Below are 19,579 nucleotides of genomic sequence, written 5' to 3'. Positions count from 1 at the left end.
AGAGATGGAGAGCTGGATCTGGAGCCCAGGACCAACGAGCGATGCCTATCCCCAATCTGTCTTCATGACTGAACGGGAAGACTGCATTTCTTTCCCTCTCTCTCTCTCTCCTTCTTCATTCTTTTTCTCTTTTCTCTCTCTTCTTTTTCCCTCGCGTTTCTAGCCTTTTGTCACTTTCAACCTACAAGTACCATAAAGGAAAGATTACTAGTGCACTCAGACCTGGGGCCTGGTCTCTCCAAGCCCCTGCTTCCCCTCCCCGCTACCGCCTCAGGAACTAGGCAATACCTACAATTGCCCTTGGAGTTCATTTGCATGCCCTTCTCTAATTGGTTGATACAAACCCATTGTATTCCCTAACCCTCCACTCCTCTCTGCCACTCCCCACCCTCCTGTTGGAGCCCCATAAGGTACAGACTTCTAAACAGAGGCTTTGTCTGCTCAATTACTCTTCCATAAAGTGTCAGTGGATGATCCTTTAAGGTTTGGGGTTAAGAGATCTAGATTCAAGGCTGGACTTTGCCACTGACAAGCTATGTGATCTTGAATGAGTCTCTTTGCTTCTCTGAGACTCATTTGCCGAATCTATAAAATGAGAATAATTCTCATGATGAGGTGTTTTTATGAGAATACTCTGTAGTGGTGAACGTGGACTCAAGCCAGACTGCCCGAGTTCAAATCCTTCCTCTTCCACTTACCAGTAGAATGCCCTAAGTGAGTTACCTTTTTACTTCCTTTTCCTCATTTGGTTGGAGTGAGTCTGAAATAAGTCAAATTGTATAAAAACACCTGGAACAGTGTTTTGCACACAAGTGTCTAATGAATGTCAGCCTTTATTGTAATGGATATTAAAGTCTTTTGTCCAAATTCTGTTAATATTATTATTGTCCAATGAATAATTGGGCATAGGCTGGGAAAAATCAATTGAATACAGCTCTGGCTTGGGAGCCAGAATTTCTTACGAAGCAAGCCTAAAGAAGTGAAGACTTAACTTCTCCAAGCCTCAGTGCCTTTGTCTGTATGATGGCAATTACAACTTTACCACTGCCTACTTCACAGTGTGGCTCAAGTGCCTGGACAACAGTAAGCACTTAAAAAAAGTATTTGTTGGGGCACCTGGGTGGCTTAGTCGGTTAAGCATCTGACTTTGGCTCAGGTCATGATGTCATGGTTCATGAGTTTGAGCCCCTCATCAAGCTCTCCACTCTCAGTGCAGAGCCTGCTTCAGATCCTCTGTCTCTGCCCCTCCTCCACTTGTTCTCTCTCTCTCTCTCTCTCTCTCTCTCTCTCTTTCTCTCATTCTCTTTCAAAAATTAATAAACTTAAAAAGGATTTGTTGAATGAGTGAATGAATGCATGGACCTTGTTGGGTAGCAGTGACAAGCAGCAGGGGTCTGACCTGAGCAATGTTAACTGCTGACTTGGGGCCATGAGACCTGATGCAATGAAGGTCCACATAAAGCAGAGGGGGAGTGCTGAGTTAAACTGACAGACTGGGTGGTATGATGGTCAGCTTCACATTTGGATAATGGGCATTCTTATACTTGCTTGATGAGAGTATAAATGCATTAGTATAAATCAGCCTTTTTGGCAAATCATATAATGCTATCACAGTTTTAAAAGAGCACACAAATTGACCTAGTAGTTCCATTGGTAGGACATCATCCCCCACATATCTTGCCTCAAGTGTGCCAAGATGTATATAGATAGTATGTTCGTTGTAACTCTTTGCAATAGTGAAAAACTGGAAATAACCTAAATGCTCCACAGAATGGGAATAATAAATTGTGGTACACCTATGTTATTGACTTTGTAGCTAGGAATGAGGTAAATATGTTCGTATTAGTATGGAGAGGCCTTAAGATGTGTGGTTAAATAAAGGAACAGAAAAACTCGTTGACAAAGCTATGCATTTAATTTAATAACATTTGTGGGGAAAAAAAGCCGTATCTATATATCTGCATAGGAAATATAAGAAAGTAAATATCTGAAAGAGTTAGGGTGGTTGTCTCTGCAGAAAAAAAAATTTTTTTTTTTTTTAAATTTTAATTTGAGAAAAAGAAAGAACTCCCGTTTAAAGTCCAAAGGCCCTATTTGCAGTCTGGGCAATGACACTGTATGATTCACTTTTTTGAGCCCAAGTTTCCTCTTGTGTTAACTAGCAATGGTAATATTCACCTCTCACGGTTATGATGGGGTGACACGAAATACTAGGTATGAAAACACCCGCTCAGAGAGGGGAGCAATCACGGAGGGCGAGGTGAGGAGGAGGAATGAGCCTGGACCTTGAGAGGTTTGGCAAAGTCTGGATTTGGCTTGATTCCTGACTGTCTTTCCCTAACATTCCACAGGCATCTATTTATCAAGGGTCTGCTACAAAACCTAACATGGGCTTTTCAACCATTTACCTGCCCTGAGAGGCAAAGGGGCGGGGGGGGGGGGGGGGGTCTTGGAGCGTGCGCAGTAGGGGGGGGGGTCTTTGGCGGCGCTCCGCCATGTACTACAACTCCCAGCAGGCTCCGCACACGCCTCAGGCGCGTCGCTGGCTGCTGACGTATCGCCATAGCGCGGGGAATTTCGAGTAGCTGTGGAGCGCGGGGAGGACAGTGGGTGACGGACCCCCAGCCTACTTAGGAGAAGCCATGGACTCCCAAGTCGAGCCTCGGTGGCCTCCAGGCTTGGCAGTCATGAAGGTGAGTGGTCTGAGGAGGTTGGGGGCACCCGAGTGTCCGGGAGGCCAGCCCCGCCTTGAGGAGGAGAAAGGATGTGATGTGAGCCTCGAGCTGGGCCAGGGTACCCGGTTCGGCTCTGCCCCTGAGCGACCTGGTAGATTTGAGCCTCCTGCTGAGAAGTGACGGTGTCAGGCCTCGGTCCCTTATGGGGAACTTATGTTGGTCGCCTTTTGGAACCGGGTATTTTCAGCAAGAACAATGACCTCGAGAAAAATAGTCCAAACAGTGAAAACGACAGTGACAACTAATCCTTTCTGAGGGCCTACTACTTGTCGAGCATTACGTAAACTCTCGCAGTACATTAGTTGAGAATTTCCCCTAGTGACACCGGACTTGATTTGGTTTGAACCCTCCATCAGATAACACTTATTTAATCACCTAGCGAAACAGGTCGTCTCCTTCCCATTCTTTCATTTCTTCTAATCACCTGGTGCTGGTTTGCTCTAACCCCTCCCTGACCTGTCCTAACTTCTAACAGTTGTGCATCGCTTTTAAACAAGATCAGGGTTCAGGCTCAGCCTTAGCCTTTTGTTTCATTGTATTATTTCACTTAAGTAACTTTTTTTTTTGCAAGTCATTCCAGTTCCATTTGCTATAGTGGTGAGCCCTGGGTTCCTGCTGTGCTTGATCAAGAGCAAATACACTTTGCTGTGCTAGCCAAGAATCAGTTGCTTGGTTTTTCTTCTTGCTCTGTAATTATGCATTTCTGTTTGTGTGCAAGACCACTTTCTAGTTGTTATCCCTCAGTTTTGTAAATTTGGGGATTATGGTGTCTGTCCCACTGACTCATAAGACTTGACTTTGAGGATTAAGTGAGGGGACTTGGGGGATAGGGTCTTATTCTTCTTACTGTCATGTCATCTACAGAGCTTGGGGACTCGAGATAGCCCCATGGTGAAAAGCTGACATTGTGGAGGGATCTAGGAAAGCTGTGGTTTTGGAGAGGTGGTGGCCTTGACACAAAGTTACAGGGGAAAGGAACATAGATTTGAGTTCAGTGGTCCTGGGTTAGATCTGGTGTCTGGCTCTTATTTAACCGTGTCATCTTGAGTCGGCTACTTAGCCTCCCTCAGCCTGAATTTCTTCAAAGTGGAGACGAAAATAAATAGTTCATACGGCTGGTTAAATGAGTTGATGTGTGTGGGTAGGGATCTTGTCTGGCTTATTCACTGTGCTTGGCACATAGTGCATGTTCAAAGATTATTTGCAGATTGGTTGAAGGTAGTATCTGGAAGGTACTAAGCATTCAATTAATACGTCTTTATTATTATCATTAGCACTTAACATGTGTGAAGTGTTCCTTTCATCCCTTTTTATTTGTTGTTGTGAAGATTGAGTTGGATAAAGGAAATAAAAGCTTATAAAGCTTTTTGATGTGTAGATTTGAGCATATTTTATATATTACTACAACTTCCACAATGTTCTTTAGAAGCAGGTTCCATGTCTTCTCTGGATTTGATGTCTCACCAGAGCACTGAATACAGGGTTCAGCCCCCGAGAGTGTTCAACGATGGGGTTGACTGAGCCCATATTAGAATCATAGTGGAGAGCCAGCCCCCTTCCAGTATTTCTTTTCTACTTTTCTAATAGGTCTTTTATTTTGTTTTTATTGTTCGTACCTCTTAATGCTCTTCATTTTGCCCTTCCCCCATCCACCTCCCAGGTGGCAACCACCAGTTGTCTGTATTTAAGGGGCTGTTTTCTGTTCATTTTTTTGTTTTTTTAGATTCTACATATAAGTGAAATCATGTGGTGTTTGTTTTCCTCTGTCTGGCATATTTCACTTACATATTACCCTCTGGATCCATCCATGTTGTCACAAATGGCAAGATCTCATTCTTTTTTATGGCTTCGTAATGTTACATTGTATATATGTGCCATATCTTTTCTATGCATTCATCTATCCATGGACACTTGGGCTGCTTCCATACCTTGGCTTTTGTAAAAAATGCTACAATAAACATAGGGGTGCATATGTCTAGTAGTGGAATTACTGGATCATATAGTATTTCTGTTTTTAATTTTGTGAGGAACCTCCATAGTGTTCTTCACATTGGTTGCACCAATTTACATTTCTACCAACAGTGCAGGAGGGTTCCCTTTTCTCCACATCCTCACTAACACTTGTTACTTCTTGTCTTTTTGGTACTAGCCATTCTGACAGGTGTGAGGTGATATGGTGGTTTTGATTTGCATTTCTCTGATGATGAGTGATGTTGGGCATCTCTTCGTGTCTGTTGGCCATCTGTATGTCTTCTTTGGAAAAATGTCTATTCAAGTCCTCGGACCATTTTTTAATTGGATTATTTGGGGGGTTTTTTGGTGTTGAGTTGTATAAGTTTTTTATATGTATTTTAGATATTAACCTCCCATTGAGTGTATCATTTGCAGACATCTTCTCCCATGCAATGGGTTGCCTTTTTTGTGTTGTTGATGGTTTCTTTTGCTGTGTGAAAGCCTTTTATTTTGGTGTAGTCCCAGTGCTTGGATGTTTACTTTTGTTTCCCTTGCCCGAAGAGACATATCTATAAATATGTTGCTAAGGTGATGTCCAAGAAATTGCTGCCTAGGTTTTCTTTTAGGAGTTTTTTAGTTTCAGGACTCACATTTAAGCCTTTAATCATTTTGAATTTATTTTTTACATGGTGTAAGAAAGTGCTCCAGTTTCATTCTTTTGCATGTAGCTCTCCAGTTTTCCCAATACCATTTATTGAAAGGACTGTCTTTTCCCCATTGTATATTCTTGCCTCCTTTGTTGTAGATTAATTGATGGTATAGGTGTGGGTTTATTTGTGGGCTCTCCCTCCTGTTCCATTGATCTATGTGTTTTAATTCCTTTATAATGTATTGCCAATTTGTTACATAGTTTCTGCTTGAATTTTTCCAGGGACAAAGAATTAGCTGCTCCTGGAAACTGTGTTTGAAGCTTTCTTCCTTTGAGGTGAAATCTGCTTGTAAATCCCAATAATCTAGGATCCATGGACAGACTTTTGTATTTGGAATTATTTATAAAATTTCTGTTTGTATGTGTTTTCCTGAGAAGAGAGTTCATAGTTTTTATCCCTATTTTAAAAGGGATCTGTGACCAAAAAAACTTAACTTTTTCTCTAGTTATTAAGTCTTTTCACTCACTTTTTCCTTCCTCCTTCCACTTTGCCCTCTTCTCTCTAAGTTGAAGAAGCCCTGGAGCATTCCACTTGACCGCTCTCTGTTTTCTGCACTGCATGTTCCGGTCTTGAAGTGGCGTGACCAGAAGTTTTTACAAGAATGTTATAGTTCATCTGATACAGTTTCACCTTCCACAAATCTTGCTGGGCATGTGTCAGAACTACTCCTCCAGAAGAGAGAGGATGGTTAGGTAGAAGAAAGCACAAGAGAGTGGATGCTCGGACTCTGGCTTCCGGTCCTGTCTCTGCTCTTAATTGATTTTCAACACAGTCTTCTAGTGGTTGGTGTCATTGGTAGCTTACCATCGAAAATAATAGAAGATTTTGACATTTTAATGTTTATTTCCCTGGATTTTTAACAATAGGAATTTCTAGTTTTGACAGATTATGAATGGAGTATGTATATAGAGTAGAAAAAATTAAAATTCAGATTAAAGAAAAGAACAAATGAAAGTTACTCATCATCCAACCATCCAGAGATAACCACTGTTTAATGTTTTCTCCTGTTTTCCTTCAGTTTTTCTTGTGTATGATGCATATATGGATTTAAAATTTGGGAACCCTTTGGAGTCCACTTCTTGGGTTTGATTCAACCACTTATAAGCACTGTAGGCTTCATCTTTAAAACTGGGATATAGATAGTATAGACTTCATAAGATTATTACGGAGATTAAACTGTATAGTCTTATTGTGATGTATTGTAGATTTGTTCTCTGATTTTTGTTTTGTTTTTTTAGTTTCCATTAAACATGAACGTTTTCCCATGGCATTAATTATTCTTTAAAAGTGTGTGTTTTTTTAAATGGCTACACAGTATTTCATCGTATAGGCTGTTAGTGACATTAGTCGTTTTTGTTTGTATTTTTAAAATTTAAGTAATACACTCATAGTTAAAAAATATGAAATGAAAAGTAAAAGTCTCCCTTCCAACTTGTCCCTTATCTGTCCAGTATTCTGACCCCCGTTGCCATTATTTATTACTTAATGTGTGTCTTTTCAGAATTTCTTCATATGTATCCAAGGTAAAAATAGAATACATATTTATTTTACCCTCTCTTTTTAACAAAAAGTAGCCTGCCTTACTTCCTTTTTGCACTTACCTTGGCAGTCTTTCCATATTGGTACATGAGAAAGCTCCTTCTTTTTTTTCTTTTTTCTTTTTCTCTTACATATCTGCTCAGCATTCTGTTGAATGCAGAATAACATTTTATTTTAAATGATTTAGAAGATTTTGGGTTGTGAGAATAGATCCTTTCCTGTTTGGATTGCATTCCAGGCTGATGCACATCTGTCTGCCTTCCCAGGTTAACTACTGCCTTACTTCTTCTGCTGTCACTGGCTCTACCTCTTTCCAGGGCTTCCTCATTTGGCTCCACCATGTAGTAACTAACATGTGGTATTATGCAGAAAGCATCGGACTGACTGCCATTAGGGAGACAGGAAGTTTTGTCCTGGCTTGACTTATGCCCAGTATGTGTGTTTGCATCCTCATTTGTGAAGTAAGGGCTTTAACTAGATGATTTTGAGTGTTTGACTTTAAATATTCTCTAATTTTGCCCTTAACCTGTGTGGTGAATGCTTGTTGGTACCTTTTACCCGACAGTGACTATAGGCCAGGGAATGGGGTCTGAAGAGGAGGAAGCTTGGAGTAAGAGCTGGAAAACACATGGCAAATGGAACAGGAATGGAGTAGCCCTTCTGTGAAGGGTTGCCGATATGGAGCAGGAATCTGTAGTGTCACTTTATCTGTCTTAAAGCCTTTTTGGTAACCTGACATTTGAATGTGTAAGTCATGTGGGAGAGGTTTTTCTCTATTTGTCAAGATCTCTTGCAGTTTATGTGGAGTTAATTTTGGGTTTGTATATTCACAAAGGAGTATTCTTAAGTTGGTTTTTTTAGAAGATGGAGAAAGTTCTGTGGCAGATGGTCCAGTCTTGGTGGCTCTCTGACAGGTATATATGAATTTTTGCATTTCAGACACTAGATGATTTGCTGCGGTGTGGAATTTGCTTTGAATATTTCAACATTGCAATGATGATTCCTCAGTGCTCACATAACTGTAAGTATGCACTGTCTCTGTGAGCTAGTACAAGTGTGATTTTTATATAAGGTAGTGTTAATTTAACGCTCATTTATTTCTTACCGTTAGCTCCTCTATCTTGAGGTTTTCAGAAGGTATTTTCTGCCATCTTCCTCTTGGATATTTTTTTTTTAAAGCAGAAAATTATTATATTTCAATACACAACTTTTGTACAACCAAAAAGTACAGCATCACTGTAAAGTGTTGGTGACAAAACGTAGTATTTCATTTGCAGTGCGTGGCAAATAGTTAACATCCTTAATCACAAATGATGTCTTAGAAACTAGTAACAAAGACATTAATATGCTTAACAAACATTAATATGGTTAACAAAGACATTTCCAAGGGAAATGAACAAAAACAAAAAAAAAAAACACAGAGGAAGGTGAAATAACAAATAACTAGTAAGGGTTAAGGACATATAAAGATGGCTGAACTGGGGCGCCTGGGTGGCTCAGTCGGTTAAGTGGCTGACTTCAGCTCAGGTCGTGATCTCATGGTTCGTGAGTTCCAGCCCCGCATCGGGCTCTGTGCTGACAGCTCAGAGCCTGGAGCCTGTTTCAGATTCTGTGTCTCCCTCTCTCTGACCCTCCCGTGTTCATGCTCTGTCTCTCCCTGTCTCAAGAAAAAGAAATAAAACGTTAAAAAAAAAAAAAAAAAAAAAAAAAAAAAAAGATGATTGAACTGAACAATAACAGAAGAGAAGCAATGTCTTTGTAACATCACATTGTCAAAGATGAAAACACTGACATCTAACGTTTGTACTGTTTTAGAAAACAGAAGTCTCATAGACTCAGGGGGACAGGATGGATGACAATCTAAGCAGTTTTGGGAAATGTCTACTTTTGACTCAAAATACTAATTTTGGATATCCTTATTTCCAGTGAACTGGAACTACTGGGACTATTTCAACAGATTAGTTGGAGAAATTCACAGTAATTTATATATGAGCATGTTCACCACATAAAAATTTATAGCTAATGTGGGGGCCCATAAGACCATTTGCATAATAGTTTGTTTATCAGTGTACCCCAAAAGGATATGCACAAAACTCCATTAACAGATAATGTTGGGAAGTGGTATTAGAAGGGGAGAAAGCATTTAGGAAGTAAAAATGCTATCCTTCACAAATTTCTGTGTCCTTTGAAATCTGGGAAAAGATACCTTTTTATGAATCAATTTTAAATTTACCCTGTGATAAGTGAAAATTATAAATATGTGCACTTCATACTTACGGGGACACTGAGATGAAGCCTTGTAATCATACCATCATGAGCTCGTCTGTGTCATGACATCTCCATCATTCAAGCTCCCAATATTTATTAAAAAAATTTTTTTTTAATGTTTATTTATTTTTGAGACAGAGAGACAGATTGTGAATGGGGGAGAGGCAGACAGAGAAGGAGACAGAATCTGAAGCAGGCTCCAGGCTCTGAGCTGTCAGCACAGAGCCTGACGCGGGGCTCAAACTCATGAACTGTGAGATCGTGACCTGAGCTGAAGTCAGACGCTTAAATGACTGAGCTAGCCAGGCGTCCCTCAAGTTCCCAATAGTTAGTCCAATATCAATAATGAGAAGACTCAACGTCTCTGATCACAGTTCTTTCCAATGACACGACACTCTTTAGGTAGTTTTCAAACATGAGTGTTCTCAGTCCAGTTTTTCTTTTCTTTTTTTTTTTTTTTTTAAAGGTTTATTTATTATTTATTTTCAGAGGGGGGACAGGGGGAGAGAGAGAGGGAGAGAGAGAATCCCAAGCAAGTGCCACGCTGTCAGTGCAGAGTCCCATGTGGGCCTCAGTCTCACAAACTGGGAGATCATGACCTGAGCCAAAATCAAGAGGCAGATGCTTAACTGATGGAGCCACGCAGGCCCCTCTCAGTCCAGTTTTTCTGATCTGCAAGGACTGTCCACTCCAGTACACGAAAGAGGAGTGTCCATGCATCATGAAGACTGTCTTTTGGATTTGAAGATGCTGGCAGAAGCAACAGCATCAGTTTTACATGTAGTTATCACTCATTGCGCCAAGGCTTATTCCTGGGACCGGAGATGGGAGTGAAGACCGAGTGAAGGAGTAATATTGCCACCAGAGGTCTGGTGGTACCAGTTCTTGCGACTACAAGCAGAGGTGGCAACAGTGTGTTTTCCTGAAGCTCTCATCTCCTGTAGTCTCCAGTTAAGACTTACGAAGTAGGAAAGTCCATCGGACAAGGAATATTCCTGATGTCACCTGGCCTCAGGTTATCTGTAAATCTCTTCCTTTCATCGTGTTCATCTCAAATCCCACCTTCTCCCATGTTTTCTTGGATCCCCTCTTGGATATTTTTATGCCTTTTTTAACGCTGTAGCAATGAAAATTTTGGTCTTTATTTGCCAAGTAGTTTTAGATGTTAGACTTCAGAATTTTTGTTTTGTAACAGGATAACGTACAGGTAGTTCAATCATGTAGTCCTTGACATAAATGTATATAATTCAGAGTTTAAAAATATATTCAAATATATTCAAAGTTTAAAAATCCCAGTGGGAGAATTCCCACTGAAGAGTATTACCCTTAACTTGCTGTGTGATTGTGATTGTAATATATTGAGATTTGTTCGTACTTCTCTTTATGTGTCTACTGTGTATTTTTTATAGTGTAGCTTAAGGTATTTAATGCATAGTGGTGAGCCTGTCTTTGTTTAGGAGCTGGCCATCCAATGAATGGGTCATCTAGGTTCATGATCTTTCTTGTCCTCTATTTTCTTTCTTTTGTCCTCTATTTTCAATTGATTTGTCTTAGAAGGTTAGAGACAAGGTAGGCTTAAAAGATGATTTTGGTGGGTAGTAGTAGCATTGGTGAAGAAGTTTCTATAGCAAAGACGTAAGAGGGTGGTGCTGGTAGCAACGTGGGTGTTACAGATGTTACTAGGCTTGACTCTTGACTCCCCTCCCTTTACCAGGCGGGTTAACTTGCAAATGCTAACTTTTCTTCAAATGTAAAAATTTGATGAGTCATTTCTACTTTAAAAGGTGATTGTGAAGGGGCCCTGGGTTGGCTCACTTGGTTAAGCCTCGGACTCTTGATTTCAGCTCAGGTTCGTGAGATGGAGCTCGCGTTTGTCACTATGCTGACAGCCCGGTGCTTACTTGAGATTCTCTCTCTCCCTCTTTCTGCCCCTCTCTCATTTTTATGGGCACACTCTCTTTCTTTCTCAAAATAAATAAACTTAAAAAAAAAAAAAAGATAATTGTGAAAACTAAATGTGCAGAGCCCAGTGTCTGGCATGGTATATATATGGGTCCTCAATAATTGTTAGTTCTTTTCTAGGGTAGATTCACATTAGTTACCAAAAGTTTTAGGAATTATTTCTTTTTTTTTTTTTTTAAATTTTTTTTTCAACATTTTTATTTATTTTTGGGACAGAGAGAGACAGAGCATGAACGGGGGAGGGGCAGAGAGAGAGACACACAGAATTGGAAACAGGCTCCAGGCTCTGAGCCATCAGCCCAGAGCCCGACGCGGGGCTCGAACTCCCGGACCGCGAGATCGTGACCTGGCTGAAGTCGGATGCTTAACCGACTGCGCCACCCAGGCGCCCCTAGGAATTATTTCTAAGTATGAGTTAAAATAATCTTTAGGTATAATTTACATTAATACATTATATCCATTATAAGATGTAAAGGGTACAAGCATAGTTGAGGTTTGACGAAGGTGTATACCATGTAACCAGTATAGTTAAGATACTGTACATTCTATCCCCTGACAGAGTACTCCCCATAATAGTCAATATAGCTTCAGGCAGTAACGTGTGTGTCTCTTTCTGGACTCTTTTCTGTTCCATTGTTCTCTATGTTTCTCCTCGCGTCAATACCACACTCTCTTAATTACTGTAGCTTTGTAGTAAGTCTTGATGTCAGACATTTTAAGTCCTCTCATTTTGTTTTTATTTGGACCTTTTAGGATCTTTGCATTTTATATGCATTTTCTTTCTTTCTTCTTTCTTTCTTTCTTTCTTTCTTTCTTTCTTTCTTTCTTTCTTTGTTTTAGCGTTTTTTTAATTTTGAGAGACAGAGTGTGCATGCAAGTGATGAGCATGAATGGGGGAGGGGCAGAGAGAGGGAGAGAATCTCAAGCAGGCTTTGCACTGCACAGAGCCTATAGCACAGAGTGCCCACGGGGCTGGATCCCATGAATGGTGAGATCATGACCTGAGCTAAAACCAAGAGTCTGATGCTTAACTTGACTGAGCCTCAGGCACCCCCTACCTTTTTGTTTATTTGTCCATCTCTTTCTTATCCTTCTGCTTTTTAAGAAATAATTGAACATTTTGGGGCGCCTGGGTGGCTCAGTTGGTTAAGCGGCCGACTTCGGCTCAGGTCGTGATCTCGCGGTCCGTGAGTTCGAGCCCCGTGTCAGGCTCTGTGCTGACAGCTCGGAGCCTGGAGCCTGTTTCAGATTCTGTGTCTCCCTCTCTCTCTGACCCTCCCCTGTTCATGCTCTGTCTCTTTCTGTCTCAAAAATAAATAAACGTTAAAAAAATTAAAAAAAAAAAAAGAAATAATTGAACATTTTAAGTATTAACTGTTTTCCACAATTGACTTACTAGCTCTGCTTCTTTGTTTTATTATTTTAGTGGTTGTTTAAAATATGTCTCTTTAATTTATAACAATCTCCTTTCAAACAGTGTTATGCCATCTGAATAGGGTAGAAATGTTACAAACATGTACTTGCGTTTCCCCCTGTCATCCTATTGTTGTCTTTAGTTTTATGTGTACATATATTATAGACAGCACAATACATTGTTATTATATGTGCTTTAGAGAGCCCATTATCTTTTTTTTTCTAAGAAGGCTACATGCCCAGTGTGGAGCCCAGTTCAGGGCTTGAACTCACCACCCTGAGTCAAGACCTGAGCTGAGATCAAGAGTCAGACGTGTAACCTGCTGAACTACCCAGGCACCCCTGACAGTCCATTATGTTTTAAGCAAATTAAAAAATTTCTTTTTTGTCTTTTGTATTTACCCACATATTTATCATTTCTGATACTCTTCTTTCCTTTGTATGTATCAAAAGTTTCCTTCTGGAAAAAGTATCATTTTTTTTTTTCTCTCTGCTACATTTCTTGCAGTATAGTTAGTTTGCCAAAGAATTCTGTTTAGCATATGAAACCAGATGTGGTATTCTTATTTATAGCTTTCCGTATATAAGGTGCCTTTTTTCCTTAGCTACTTTTCAGATTTTCTCTTTACCAGTGGTTTTTAGAAATTTGTAATATGCTTTAGTTTGATTTACTTTGTATTTGTCTTGTTTGGGGTTCATGGCTTGAGATTTATATTTTGAAACATTTTAACCCTTGTTTCTTTGGATATTTTTTTGTTTACAGTCCCACTCTCATTCCCCATTGCTGATTCCAATTAAATTTTATTTTTAATTGTTTTTTATTTTACTGCCTGATACTTATCTATAGCCATGAGACTCTGTTTTTTTGTTTTGTTTTTTTCTTTTTTTCTGTTTTGGTCTCCACCTCACACCCACCCTCCCTTTGTGTGCTTAGTTTTGGATAATTTCTTTTGCTATGACTTCAGGTTTATTGATCTTTTATTCTGTAGTATCTCATCAGCTGTTAGTCTTATCCAATGAAATTTTATTTCAGAGAGTGTATTGACCATCTCTAGAAATTTCATTTCTAAAATATTTTCTATTTCCTTGTTAGGTTCTTGTGTGTGTTTTAATCTTTGAATTATACGGAATGTATTTCTAATAGCCAGTTTAACCTCCCTGTCTGCTAATCCATTATCTGTGGCATTTCTAAATCTGTTTCTGTTGGCTGATTTTTCCCCCTCCTGGTTATAAACCACGTTTTCTTGTTTCTTTGCATGACTGGTAATTTTTGATTAGATGCTTGCCATTGTAGTGTTTACATTTTTGAGGGGGTAGATTTTGTTGTATAGCTTATTGGAGTGTGAGGCTGTGTTGTGGCAGGCAAGTAAGGTACATGTGGATTAGATTGATCCTGTCAAGTTTTGTTTTTAAGCTTAGTGTGGGTCTAGAGTAGCCCTTTCTATAGGGCTGGGTTTTGTTTTTTGGGTGGGGGGGTTGGTGAAAAACATAATACAAAATTTGCCCTGTTAACAAATTATTACATGTACAGTATAGTATTGTCAACTACGTGAACATTGTTGTACAGGAGATCTTTAGAACTTTTTCATTTTGTGTAACTGAAATTTTATACCCATTGCACAGTAACTCCCCATTTCTCCTTCCTTCAGCCCTGGCAACGACCATTCTCTTTTCTTCTTCTATTAATTTGACCGGATACCTCATATAAGTGGAATCGTGCAGTATTTGTCTGTCAATGATTGGCCGATTTCACTTAGCTTAATATCCTCAAGATTCATCCACATTGTAGCATGTGGTAGGATTTCCTTTTTTAAGGCCAAATAGTATTCCATTGTATGTATACATCACATTCTCTTTATCCATTCATTTGATGGACACTTTGGTTGCTCCTTCCTTTTGGCCATTGTGAATGATGCTGCTATGAACATGGTAATCCAGCTATCTCTTTGAGATCCTTTTTTCATTTCTTTTGCATAAATACACAGAAGTAGGATTTTTGGCTGAGATGGTAGTTCCATTTTTAATTTTTTGAGGAACCTGCATACTGTTTTCCATAGTAGCTGTGTCATTTTACATTTCCATCAACAATGCACAAGTGTTCTAATTTCTCTACACTGTTACCAGTACTTATTATTAGCTTTTTTTTTTAATTTTTTTTTTTTTAACGTTTATTTATTTTTGAGACAGGGAGAGACAGAGCATGAACAGGGGAGGGTCAGAGAGAGGGAGACACGAATATGAAGCAGGCTCCAGGCTCTGAGCTGTCAGCACAGAGCCCGACGCGGGGCTAGAACTCACGGACTGCGAGATCATGACCTGAGCCGAAGTTGGCCGCCCAACCGACTGAGCCACCCAGGCGCCCCATTATTAGCTTTTTTAATAATGGCTATTCTAACAGATGTGAGGTGATATCTCATGGTTTTGATTCACATTTTCTGGATAATAAACGATGTTGAGCATCTTTTCCTATACCTGTTGGCCATCTGTATGTCTTTGGAGAAATAGCTATTCAGATCCTTTGCCCTTTTTAAATCTTGTTTTTGGGTTGTTGTTGTTGAGTTGTAGGTCTTCCTTATATATTTTGGATATTCTTACCAGGTATATGGCTTCTTGCAAGTATTTTCTCCTATTTCATAGGTGTTTTTTTTTGTTTCATTTAGTTTTTTTTACTGTGTTGATTGTTTCCTTTGCAGAAGCTTTCTAGTTTGATGAAATCCCACTTACCTATTTTTGCTTTTTTTGCCTGGGCCTTTGGTATCATATCCAGGAAATCATTCCCAAGACTGATGATATGAGGCTTTTCTTCTTTGTTTTCTTTTAGTACTTTTATAGTTTCAAGTCTTCATTCTTTTGCATGTAGAAATCTCGTTTTTCTACTGGTGTTTGCGGAAGAGACTGTCCTTCCTCTGTTGTGTACTCTTGGCACCCTTATCAAAGGCCATCTGACTGTATGTGTATGGGCTACCCTCTTTTCTTTCTGGTGCTCTGACCTACAAATTCTAGCTACCTGGATTTCCCTGAATTCTGAGCTTTGTTATTTCAACTAGCAAGACTGGTGGGCTATTTGACGCTCCTCCCTGCACTGTGGTCACAAAATTGCCTCCAGATAAGGTTGGGCTATGATAGAACTTTCCCATTTCTGCTGTTGTCCACAGTCTGAAAATAGTTGTTTCATATTTCCCTCCAGTGTTTTAACTGTTTATGGAAGGGTCATAATTCTGGACCCTGTTACTTTCTCATGGACAGAGATAGGAGTCCCATGTGTAGGTGAAAGACTACTTTTTATGAATTCAGTGAACCCTACTTAGCTGAAAAAACTAGCCTTTACTTCCATTCTTTTCATTTTCATTGTTTGTTTCTTTGTCACTTGTAAGTTGTCACTGATGCCATTCTTTATTCAAGAGGAAGTCAGTAGAGGGTACTTTCAGATTATTTTTTGAGCACTTATTTCCCATATTGTACCTCTCACAATTTGGTAGCCCTTTCCTACTAAACACCACTTGCCACCAGTTCCCGCAACACTTAAAGTTTCTCTGGGTCTGTAGTGTTGTTTTAATGACACAAAAGCCCCCAGAGCTTAATACGAACTAGATTTGGCCGTCATGTTCTGCTGTTGTCGTGGGTCAACTAGAATTGGTGACCCAGAATCCTACCTACCCATTGTTTATTGCTGCTCCTTAAACATTTCAGGATTTATCATTTTAAATCACTTTATGCTGTTTTGCTCTGTTTAATGTTTTTGAATATGGTTAATGAACAATACATTTACAGTTCTGTTATTAAGGTTGGAGTGGGATGCATTGGCAGAAAGCAAGTCAGTTAAATTGATCCAAAATCTTGCTATTAAAGAGCACTTTTTTGGGGAGAGGGAATGGACTTACTCCAATCCATAAAACACCATTAAACACCATTAAGTGAGAAATGTTCTCATTAATAAGTTGATATGTTCAGGTGCTAATTTTCTTTGCTCTTACCCAGTTTTTCTGACTTGATAATGGAAGATGCTCAAGATATTTCCTCTTAGATGAAGTCATTGGCTTGTAGACACTGTTAGGTTACCACTATTTTAAAGATGGATCAGGAATCATTTTTATTTTTCTTTTGTAGATTTTGACTAATAAAATTTATTGAAACTTGTATTAGAATAAAAAGCAATTTAATTTCTATATACTTTTTCAGTGAAATATGACATGTTCCATTTGCTGATCTTTGCTAAATTAAAAGGCAGTATAAGATTGCTTTAGGCAAATATGTATTTGTTTTTCTTCTCTTACATTCTTTTTATTTATTTATTTATTTTTAATGTTTATTTATTTTTGAGAGAGACAGAGACAGAATGCGAGTGGGTTGGGACAGAGAGAGAGGGAGACACAGAATCTGAAACAGGCTCCAGGCTCTGAGCTGTCAGCACAGAGCCCAACGCAGGGCTCAAACTCACAAGCTGCAAGATCATGACCTGAGCTGAAGTCGGACGCTCAACCGACTGAGCCACCCAGGCACCCCCTTCTCTTACATTCTTATGAGGCACCACTGTGGAACAAGACGGGAGAAAAGTGGTAGCGTATGTATGGATGGGACAAACAGTTAGGCAGAGCCACATATATGACAGGCTGGAGTGCTACTTGTCAGGAGGGATAGTATTCTCTTACCAGCTAGCTGGTCACTTAGCCCTAGAACCGGACGCAGAGGCAAGCTTTCTCAGCTGTCCAGGACCTCCTATTACTTTCAAACTGGGGACTGGATTTTCTGCTTTTACTGGACACTCAAGAACTATTTTTGAAATGGTTCATTTTCTCATACAGTCCTTAAGATCACACACACAAATAATTGGTTTAACTATTAGAAATTTGCTTTTTACTATTGGAATGCTAGGATCTTTTGATATTTGAGAGCTAGCAGTTTGCTGTGTCTTGTTTGAGATTAGAAAGCCTCCTCCCCCAAGGCTGGAGTGTTTCTGTGAAGCTACCCTTCATGTCACTCTTTTATTCTACCCTCCTCCACCCTGTCCACAGAGCTCAGAGTTGGGTTTTGGGAGAAAAACAAACTTCATAGGTGATTTAAATAAAGCCACCGAGGTATACATGGCTCAGAGCTCTTCACCTGCTCTACTTTGATTGGAATATGATGGTTGCCTACTAGAGAATACATTATGCTGGCCTACATTTCAGCACTACATATTTAGTAGTAAACTAGTAGACTGAAATTAAGCCAGTGGCTTCATCTGCTTTGGACCTGTGTCTGGTTCTCCATATATGAAAACTAAACACATAACAAGATTATGAAGAAAACAGTAGCCTCTTTATACATACTGTGGTACATGTGATCCTATTAATTAATGCTTATTTGTATTATATAGGTATATATAATAGATATATTTTATAAACAAATTATACATGTTTTAAATAACTAATAATATGTTAAGAGCATGGGTTCTGGTCCTTGCCTTTGCCACTTATTAGCTTTGTGATGTTGGGCAAATTGGCTGAGTCCTGTGCTGCATTTTACTTACTATAAAATAGAACTGCTCTTAATACCGGTCTCATGGGTGCTGTAAGGATCAGAAGAGTTAATACATATAACATGCTTAAAACAGGTCACATAGTAAGTGCACAGTGTTAGGTTAAACCATGTGAAATTGCCAATATTTGTTGTTTTTTGACTTACCCCAAAATGGCAATTTTATATACTTAAATGCAATAGCAATATGTACTAATTTTTAAAAAATACTTGTTGAACAATCAGAATCACATATTATGGATGCAGTTTACTGTCTAAAATCCATTGAATCAATATTGATGAGGGTAGGGCCTGGGAAACTAAATGGAAACCAACAATAATCTCTCCGAGTGACTAAGATGAGCTGGCAAGTTTAGGAATTCTTGATTTACAGTATTGCTCAGGAGATTTTTTTTTTATACTGTGAAGAGAATAACACTGATAGTGAAGAGAATGAATCTGCAGAGGAATTTTGCCTCGGAATAAATCAGAACTCATGTCTCACTTCTGTCTGATTTAGGTGATATTTAGATTGGATGTTAGACTGTAGAGTTGATGCTGGAATGAATTAAGACTTTTGGGACTGGTGTACTTTAGGATGAATGTATTTTGTGTAAGAGAAGGGCATAGACTTTCATGGGGCAGGGAGCAGAATGTGTCCCTCCCAGAATTCCTAAGCCCTAACCCCCAGTGGGATTGTATTTGGGAGATCATCAGGTTTTGCTGCGGCCATGAAGGTGGGCCCCCGGTGATGGTGTTAGTGCCCTTGTAAGCAGAGACATTTAGCTTGCTCTCTTGAGCAAGCAAACTCTCTTGAGCTCTCTTGAGATTGTCTCAAGTGCAAGTGATTTTTTTCTTCAGCTGTATCTGATCTACTCAGGAGTCCATCAAAGACATTCTTCATTTTGTTACAATGTTTTTCTTTATATTTTAAAAAATGTTTATTTATTTTTGAGAGGGAGAGACAGAGCACAGTATACTCTCCTGCACTTGGACTGGGAAGGGGCACAGAGAGAGGGAGACAAAAGATCCCAAACGGGTCCTGCACTGACAGCACAGAGGTCGATGCAGGGCTTGAACTCACGAACCATGAGATCATGACCTAAGCTGAAGTCAGATTCTTAACTGACTGAGCCACCCAGGTGCCCCTGTTACAGTTTTTTTTTTTTTTTTTTAATCTCTAGCATTTCTTTTTGTTTTTTTTTAAAAATTTTTTTTTTAACATTTATTTATTTTTGAGACAGAGAGAGACAGAGCAGGAACAGGGGAGGGGCAGAGAGAGAGGGAGACACAGAATCTGAAACAGGCTCCAGGCTCTGAGCTGTCAGCACAGAGCCGGACGTGGGGCTCGAACTCACGGACTGTGAGATCATGACCTGGGCCGAAGTCGGCCGCTTAACCGACTGAGCCACCCAGGCGCCCCTGTAGCATTTCTTTTTGATTCTTTCTTAGAATTTCTATTTCTCTGCTTATGTAACCCATCTGTTCTTCCATGTTGTCAGC

At 39.5% G+C, this 19,579-nt stretch overlaps 1 protein-coding gene across 2 annotated transcripts in view; it reads left to right on the top strand.

The window, feature by feature from the left end:
• The first annotated feature begins 2,538 nt into the window (after positions 1–2,538).
• Positions 2,539–19,579, top strand: part of RAD18 (RAD18 E3 ubiquitin protein ligase) — a 115,547-nt gene continuing 98,506 nt past the window's right edge. The window contains exons 1-2 of one of the 2 annotated variants that reach the window (XM_043587998.1): positions 2,539–2,693; positions 7,877–7,958. In XM_043587998.1, the coding sequence (XP_043443933.1) occupies positions 2,643–2,693; positions 7,877–7,958 (133 nt within the window). In that variant the 5' untranslated portion in view covers positions 2,539–2,642. The remainder of the gene's footprint in view (positions 2,694–7,876; positions 7,959–19,579) is intronic. The other variant, XM_043587999.1, reaches the window with a different exon arrangement.

The sequence above is a fragment of the Prionailurus bengalensis genome, chromosome A2 (assembly GCF_016509475.1).
Source record: "Prionailurus bengalensis isolate Pbe53 chromosome A2, Fcat_Pben_1.1_paternal_pri, whole genome shotgun sequence".
Taxonomy (NCBI): Eukaryota; Metazoa; Chordata; class Mammalia; order Carnivora; family Felidae; genus Prionailurus; species Prionailurus bengalensis.
The sequence above is the reverse complement of the archived record's forward strand: the minus strand, read 5'-3'. Positions and strand labels throughout refer to the sequence as shown.